The sequence below is a fragment of the Ceratotherium simum genome, chromosome 34 (assembly GCF_057802395.1).
Source record: "Ceratotherium simum simum isolate JZ-2026a chromosome 34, ASM5780239v1, whole genome shotgun sequence".
In the NCBI taxonomy this organism is placed as follows: domain Eukaryota; kingdom Metazoa; phylum Chordata; class Mammalia; order Perissodactyla; family Rhinocerotidae; genus Ceratotherium; species Ceratotherium simum.
The window spans coordinates 19481198-19490263 of NC_141933.1; the positions used below are offsets into that span (position 1 = coordinate 19481198).

The 9066-nt window shown below is 35.4% G+C and overlaps 1 protein-coding gene and 1 pseudogene across 1 annotated transcript; both read left to right on the forward strand.

Annotated features, from left to right (window-relative positions):
- Positions 1-299: 299 nt before the first annotated feature.
- On the forward strand, positions 300-1475 carry LOC147912634 (olfactory receptor 8K5-like). The gene has a single exon (XM_087423294.1). The coding sequence runs from the start codon at positions 498-500 to the stop codon at positions 1437-1439; it is 942 nt and encodes a 313-aa protein (XP_087279420.1). The 5' UTR covers positions 300-497; the 3' UTR covers positions 1440-1475.
- Positions 1476-5761: 4286 nt separating this feature from the next.
- LOC101393786 (olfactory receptor 8K1-like) lies at positions 5762-6732 on the forward strand (annotated as a pseudogene).
- The last annotated feature ends 2334 nt before the right edge of the window (positions 6733-9066 follow it).

Genomic DNA, 9066 nt, shown 5'->3' on the forward strand with positions numbered 1-9066 from the left:
GTGAGGTTGTTGCTAAGGCCCCACCCAGGGCCTTGAAAGTACAAATGAAGGGCCCTAAATCTTAAACTTCATTAGCTTTACATTATCTCTTCCTGTCTCTTTAAGAATGTCAAAATTCCACAAGAATTCTCAGACAAAAATGGAAGTGTAGTAAAGAATACTTGTGATGCCATTGCGTAGAAAACATAAAGCCTAATATTTCTATATTAATACCTATATGGCTTTTTAAATCAATGCAGATGTTCCAAACATTGCTGAGTTTACTTAGAGTTTAATCTGTCGTAATGGTACATGTGTTTCAATTGGATCCATCCTCTTGGAAAGTAGAATATTCTATCATTTATTTCAGTTTTAAAAGAAGGGATGGGAATTAATTTTCTACTCCATTGTGAGGCAAAATCCCCAGTCTGTCTACAAAATATAATTTGTTTAGATGGCACTACATGAAAGCTAATAACAACCTCTCTGTTTCTTCCCTGAAGATTTAACTGGACTAAATGGGCCAACAGAATCTAACATTGTTGACAGAATTCATTCTGATGGGAGTCACAAGGTGGCCTGAGCTGCAGGTTCCCCTGTTTTGGATCTTCCTCATCATCTACACAGTCACAGTGGTGGGCAATCTGGGTATGATCATCTTGACCCAGGTGGACTCCAGCCTACACACACCTATGTATTTTTTTATCAAACACTTGGCTTTCATTGACCTTGGTAATGCTACTGTCATTTGTCCCAAGATGCTGGTAAATTTTGTTGTAGATCAAAATACCATTTCCTATTGTGCATGTGCCACACAGTTGGTTTTCTTCCTTATGTTCGTAATCAATGAACTTTTCATCTTGTCGGCCATGGCCTATGACCGTTATCTGGCGATCTGTAACCCTTTGCTCTACAGTGTGATCATGTCCCAGAGACTTTGTCATGTGCTGGTAGGCATTCCATACCTCTACAGCACTTTGCAGGTTCTAATGTTCACTGCCAGGATTTTTACAATGACCTTCTGTGGCTCTAACGTCATCAGTCATTTTTACTGTGATAGTGTTCCCTTGTTACGTATGCTCTGCTCAAATGCAAGAGAAATAGAATTGTTGATCATACTATTTTCAGCATTGAATTTGATCTCTTCCCTCCTGGTAGTCCTAGTGTCCTACATACTCATTCTGATAGCCATATTTCGAATGCATTCTGCAAAGGGCAGGAAAAAAGCTTTCTCTACATGTGGCTCTCATCTGACAGTGGTAGTTGTATTCTATGGGTCTCTACTGTTTACGTACATGCAGCCCAAATCCACTCATTCCTTTGATATTGATAAAATGGCCTCTGTGTTTTACACTTTAGTGATCCCCATGCTGAACCCGTTGATCTACAGCTTAAGGAACAAAGAGGTAATAAATGCCTTCCACAGAGTCTTTAAGAATCAGTGTAAACTTTGTATCTAATATTTAATATGGAATGTTGTTCTAATAAACTATGATAAAGGCAAATGTCATTTGATAATGTTTCTTATAGATATAATTACATTGTTTTTGGTTCCAGAACAAAAACTAATTATAATGTACAAATATATTGTTCCCTTTATATTCAGCAAAGTTAATTCTCATATTTTAGATCTCAATTAACTGTCACTCCCTCCCCAACATTCTTTATTTTTGATTCAGTGTGTCCTTTAGTGATCCCATAGAATCTCACATTTCTCCCAAAGGAAACACTTATTAAGCTCTACATCGGTAAACTACATGTTTGCTTCTGTCAGCTTTTTTTTAAATCACATATCTTTACAATCTTGTTTTCACTGTATTTTCTGAACCTAAAACAACAATGTAAACAAAGTGAGTCTCTTGCAGACAGCATATAGTTGGATCATGATTTTTTAAATGCATTCTGCCCATCTCTGCCTTTGGAGAATTTAATCCATTTACATTGAAAGTAATTACATTACAAGATCTCCTTGAGTTGGTGTCTGAACCCTAACTTGGGCGTGTCTACAGTGAAGGTCCACAAGACTATTAAAAGACTGATCATGGAATTGTAAGCTGAACAATTCTAGAGAGCATACAGAGCAGGAAGACATTAGAGTTCCAAAAAGCCAGAGTAGAGAGTCCTTGTTCAACACTTGAGCATCCAGGAGAGATCTTAGAGGTAAAAGCTACCACAGACCCCTACTCATATAGTTTGAAAACAAGTCTCAGAAAGAGAAAATTGATCTTTGTTTAAAACATTTAACATTCTTTTAGGAAGACAGAAACTAGCATTTATTAACATAAAATTTATGATATTAAACATCCAACCACAAATGCTAAACATGCCTAAAAGCAAGCAAGAACATGTGCTGCCACCCAGGAGATGATTAAAGTAGATCCTTAAACGACAGTGATGATAGAATTATCAGCTAAAGACTTTAAAACAGACTATAAATATGTTCAATATACTGAATGATTTAACAAAACACTGACATTCTAAGGAGACAATTGAAAGATTAAAAAATAACCAGATGGGACCTGTAGAGATTAAAATACAATGTTAGATATGAACAAATATTTTTTGAATGAAAGTAACAGCAGATTATACACTGGAAAGGAAATAACTACACTTAAACATATCACAGTAAAGACTACTCAAAATGAAGTCAGAAAGAAAACAAAATACTGAACAAAAACTGTGAAAATAGTCTCAGTGATCTGTAGAACAATGACAAGCTACACACTGTACATTTAAATGTAGGTCCAAGTAGAAAGAAGAGACTGTATGGGGCAGAAAAAAACATTGGAAGAAATGCTGACCAGAATTTTTTCCAAATTTATTAAAAAGAAACAAACTATAAATCTAAAAACAGAAGAATCTAAAATAATTCTAAGCAAAATAAGGAGAAAGGAAATTATGCCAAAGCACACACATCCCAGTCAACTTTTTGAAAACCAATGACAAAGAGAAATCATTATAAAAAAGGGATAAAAAATAGTTTATGAACAGATGAAGAAAAGATTTACCATTGATTTGTTGGCAGAAACAATACAAGTCATAAGGCATTGTCGTATGTCAACCTATAGTTGTATATCCAGCAAAAATATCCTTGGTCAATGGATGTTGTATTATCAAATACTGCATAATCTTTTTCTAGGAAGTCATTCTTTCATTTACTCACATGTTGTGTGTGTGTGTATGTGTGTATAATATACCTAATATGTGAATGATATTGTGCAAATGAGATGCCCACGAAGACATATTTATGATTTCCAGTGTTTAGTGATATCACATAATTTATTTATTCAGTTAGACTCAGGCATGAAATACTTTTGTTTTTTCCTAATGGGACAGTCTGAGCATAATTAACATTTAACCCAAGTACTCTCCCTCCGGTAATTATGTGCAGATTGTTTATCCTTGAATCAGATTCAAGTTTCCACAAAATGAGTCTCAAGGGAATATAGAAAAACTTAAATCCATTCTGCAACAACTGATAAAGACTAAAACATCAGCAAGACAAAGCAGATTCTCTATTAAGGTGAGTAGGAAGGATCAGTTTTTGAAAATTTCTCAGGGCATATGGCTTAAACTGGATCATCACCAAAGATCTGGAAGGATATTATGCTCTGAAGAACAGGTTCTTCCTTTGCGATATACTGTTCTGTCATCAATAGGATTAACGTGTGGGACAGACCTGTGAGAGAGTCCCTGATACTCTGTGCTGTGCATTTAGATCTTAGTTTTCAAATACATTTACAGCTTCAGTCATCTATTCTAACAAGGGTCATTGTCCATCCTTATTTACCTGGTGAATCTCCTGTCCCACTTTCCGTTTCTTGTCGTTTCTTGTCTACTCAGGGTGACCTTAATGGAGAGGCCTCATACTTCTGTCTTATGTTTATGAGAACATATTTTGAAGACAGAATGATTTTGTTTGAATCTTGACTCCACTACTTACGATCTGAGTGACTTTGGTTAAGTTATTTAACACCTTGTGCCTCAGTTTACTCTACTCTCAAAAGGAGATGGTAATATTATCTACTTCCTAGAGTTATTGTGTGGATCATATAAGTTAATACATGTAAAGTGCTCAGAAAAGTGCCTGGTATATAATGAGTTCTTTATTGGTGCTTGACAGTCATTTGTGTTCTTCCTGCTGCGCCTCTACATGAATCTCCACTGAGAGTTCATAAATCATCAGAATGACCAAGTCCTTTTTATGCGGAAGAGGGATGTATGATTGGAAGATCATTAGAAGTGATTCAATAGGCAGAAATGACAGTTGTGGCAAATGTTAACAAGATATTAATAACAAAATTCTAAAGTTAATATATTATAGCATTAGATTTTATGTTGGGTAAACAAGCCGAACTTACAATGAGAAGTATAGAAACATCTATTTAATGGTTGGAGGTTTCCTAATCACCACCTGATTGGTCACTCCAACAGTTTAGAAAGTCTTTTTATTTATGTCTTGCTGCTTTTAAACACATTTGATGATAGCCAATTATTTAATGTTTGTAGTTTAGGTGTAGATGTTTGTTTTACAAATTACTTGAAAATTTTAAAAAGCTGAAATATAATAGGTTTTTGACACACTTAAAATTTTTTTGGATCAAATGGAACAGATCATAGTAGCTGTATCAAAACAACCACTTCAAAATATTTTGCCCCTTTTATTTATTTTGTTTGTGTGTTTTTTCTGCTCAGGAAGATTCACTCTGAGCCAACATGTGTTGCCAATCTTCCAATTTTTTGCTTGGGGAAGATTGGCCTTGAGCTATCATCTGTGCCAGTCTTTCTCTATTTTGTATGTGGGTCACTGCCACAGCATGGCTGATGAGTGGTGTGGGTCCATGCCCGGATCCAAATCCAGGCCATTGAGGTGGAGCACACTGAACTTACTACTATACCACAGGGCTGGCCACCTATCTTGCCCCTTTTAAAGCCTACTTTATCAAAGTTTCAATGAATGTGTGTTTTGTATCAGTTTCTGCCTATGGGAAGTGATGCTATCAGCTAGGAATGCCTGGGGGTACTCAACTAGCCCTGTACTAGTTGTGGTGAGCCCCCAGAGGCATTACCCCCAACCAGATACAATATCGTGGCTAGACAATGTGTACTAGACAATGTGGTGACCCTCGTGGTTCTTATGATGATAAGACATGCCTCAGCAACAACAATCAGGGAACTGTGAACAAACAAGATTTATTACCCAGATCATGGTGGGTGCACAGCATGACTGGGGCCACACAGTGGGGTTGCAGGTAGAGAGAGAGAGAGTGCAAACCTAGGGTTCTGCCTTTATTAGGATTAAGCGTGGGGACCTAGGGTTTTGCACTGGGTTTACTTTTTATTAGTGAATTTAAAACATAAGAGCAGGAATTAATGCATGAGAAGGGAAGAGCAGGGCCATTCAAGCAGTCAGTTATCTAGGTCACCTGGGGATTTCTAAAAGGGGAAGTTCATGAGTGGAGCAGCCTGCCTCTTTATCTAATTGTGTAGCTGGCAATATGTTTCTTAGAGATGCATATCTTTGAAAAGGGTGCCATGGCAATCAGAAGCTTAATAACAGGCACTTATATTATATTCAAAAAGGTATTTTTCAGGCACTTACACTACAATGTGAGTCCAGGTATGTGTAGCTTTGGCCTGATGGGAAGAGGAGTCTCTACTTATAATTTGAGACAAAATGTCTCTCTATTTCATATATCATTGTATGTATGTTTTAAATTCTCTGAGATGATAGCACTTAGATATAATAATTATTGATTTGAACCTTGCATAGTTTACTAAGATGAACTATATGGAGAAACAGAATCATACTGCAGTGACAAAAGTGACTGAATTTATTCAGTCAGGGGATCACCGACAGCCCTGTGCTGCAGGCACCTCTCCTTGGAGTCTTCCACATCATATACTTGGTGACAGTGATGGGTAATCTGGCCATGGTTATCTTGACCTGTTTGGACTCCAAGCTACATACCCCCATGTACTTCTTCCATAGACATTTGTCAATTACTGATCTTGGTTACTCCACTGTCATTGGCCCAAAAATGATGGCAAACTTTGTGGTACACAAAAATACAATTTCCTACAATTGGTGTGCCACCCAGCTGGCATTCTTTGAGATTTTCATCATCACTGAATTGTTTATTCTATCAGCGATGGCCTATGATCGCTATGTAGCCATCTGCAAACCTCTTCTCTACGTGGTCATCATGGCAGAGAAAGCGTGTTGGGGGCTGGCACTTACTCCCTATCTGTACGGCACATTTTTGTCACTATTTCTCACAATTAAGTTATTTAACTTGTCCTTCTGTGGCTCTAACATCATCAACTATTTTTACTGTGACAACCTCACTCTGTTATCCCTGCTCTGTTCTGACACACTTGAATTAGAATTGATCATTTTGGTCTTTTTGGGCTGTTTCTTGCTCTCTTCTCTTTTGATTGTTCTTGTATCTAATGTATTTATTCTTGCGGCCATTCTCAGAATGAACCCAACTGAGAGTAGACACAAAGCCTTCTCCACTTGTAGCTCCCATCTGACAGTGGTGGTTGTGTTCTGTGGAACATTATTGTTTATTTACCTGCAACCCAAATCCAGCCATACTTTTGATATTGATAAGATGGCCTCTGTGTTTTACACTTAATGATCCCTGTGCTGAACCCATTGATTTACAGCCTAAGGAACAAGGAGGTAAAAGATGCTCTGAAGGCAAATTTAACTAATCGATGCAAAATTCCCTTTTAATGTAATCTTAATGTCCAGTTGCAAAGGTGGGTCCAAAAATCTTTGTTTAATCCTTTTTCAGACCAATTATGGCATCAAAATGTAGGAATATTTTACTAGATTTTTTTCCTCTTCCTCTTTTGTCCTTCTAGACAAAATACTTCCTCTTATATCTCAATGTACTCATCTCTGCTTGAGTAGAATAAATAAATATTGTAGCCAGTTAATATAAGTCCCAAGTGATTTTTAAGGTCATATTGGTACTTATTTTATTTAGAAGTAAGGTAAATCATACTAAATTTTTGGTAGAACTTATACTTGCTGAGATAAAAAAGTCTTAAATACTCACAATAGGGCAAAATTAACCAGAAAATTAGTAATGTATACTATAAAATATATAAAGGCTACGTAGACTTGATAGGAGACAAAATAAGTAAATATGTGATTATAACATAACATGAAAATACTGATCCAAGAATCTAGGCTAAATAGAAAATAAATTGTGCCACCTCAAAATGAGATTTTCAATCAGATTGAATTAATATTTTATATCTCAAGGATAGAGTGGGCATTTGGGAAAATTTTTGATTAGGAACCATGAGAAAAATATTGGCTAATTGTGGGTCCCCCTTGACAGATCTCCTCGCTATAGCTAATTTCAGTTTATGATAGGCTCTCGATAAACAAGCTGACTTTGGATTGGCAAAGTCAAAATAAACGAGTTATCTGGTCACCTACCGGAATGATATCAATATTTTGAAAAATCTATAGCAGTGATAAACATTAAAGATAAATGATACACTCAAGGGTTAATTGCATTTTCTTTCATGTCTATTTGACTCCTTCATGAGCTTTTATACACAGTGACAATATTTTGCATGGATTCTGGGCTAACACAATGCTTCATTCAGGTTGTATACTCATTCAGCAAACGCACGGATTCCTTATGTCTTAGTATGCTCCTGATTTGAATAGGCATTTTTTTGTTTCTTAAAAATATATACACTACCCCAATCATGCTTGTTTCAATCTACCTTAGTATTCAAATTGAAAATTGTGGAGAATTAAATCAGAATATGAACCAGAATCTCTTTATCCCTGACACATGTATTTTATTTATTTTTTCCATTTTTTAAAGTATTGGAGTTTACTTTATTAAAGAGAGTTGATCTTAGGTGTTCTTACCACAAAAAGAAAAAATTTTAGCTATATGAAGTGATGGATATGTTAATTAGCTTGATTTTGGTAATCATTTCACAATATATACGTATATCAAGACATCATGTTGTACACCTTAAATATATACAATTTTTTTATTGCCCGTAACCTCAGCAAAGCTGGAAAAACTTTTTAAATCAAAAAATAAAATAAAATGTAAATTGAACACAGTAGAAGAAATACAAAATTACATTCTCCAGTCACATCAATTTGTTTACCACATTAGTATATTTTTCCCAGATTCTATCATTTCTATTACTATTCAGAAACCAAAAGTAAAATAATATTAACAGCATTTTCCAAGAACATGCATATAGAAAAGGCTTTAAAAAAAATCATAATGCATCATCTTCCCTGCAACTTATTTTCTTATGTGAGAATCCATCGTCAACATCTTTCTTAGCCGATAAACATTAAATATTATTTTAATATCAGCATAAATGTCTTTTTCAACATACAGTAGAGTATAGATCAAAAACTTGGTACTTGGCCATTCTTTGACTGATGAACATTTGATTGTTGGCAGCTTTTTATTTATTTTGCCACTATAAAAAAATGCTGTGTTAAGTAGCCTTGTGCTTATAACATGATATACCACTGCTTTTCATTTCTAAAATAGATGTATAAGATTTCTTCCATATGCTAATGATGCGTTGTTGGATCAATGTTTTACAAATATCAGTAATAAATTTAAATAAAAAGAAAACATTGAAAAAAAGTTCTATGCGTTGTGATTTTTTGCCAAGTAGTATTTTCTCTTTTTTTTATTTTCAAAGAAAGGATACTAAGATTTACTGAAATATTGTTTTCATTGTGTGATGACAAAATTGCAAAATGGTGATAACAGGTGGGTAGCATCACCTATTTCATATCATAGATACAACATGAAGGGTTCTAAAACATTTCTTTCTTTTCTACAGAAAGCTTATAGTATTCCCCACCTCCCTGCATAGGGCGGTTGTCCCTTATTGCCACAAAGCACATTTTCTCATCATCACTATAATGATAAATAGTTTAGAAATAATGCTGCCTCAAGGTGCATTTCCTACATGGATTCTGCAGTGATTTCTTCAATTCCTATCTCATGACTTCCTTATGAAGGTGGCAAGACATACTCTCTTTCTTGACGGGGTTATCTCAAAGATTTC

Coding starts and splice junctions, on each gene's coding strand:
- LOC147912634 (XM_087423294.1), top strand. CDS start 498: ATGGGCCAACAGAATCTAACATTGTTGACAGAATTCATTCTGATGGGA.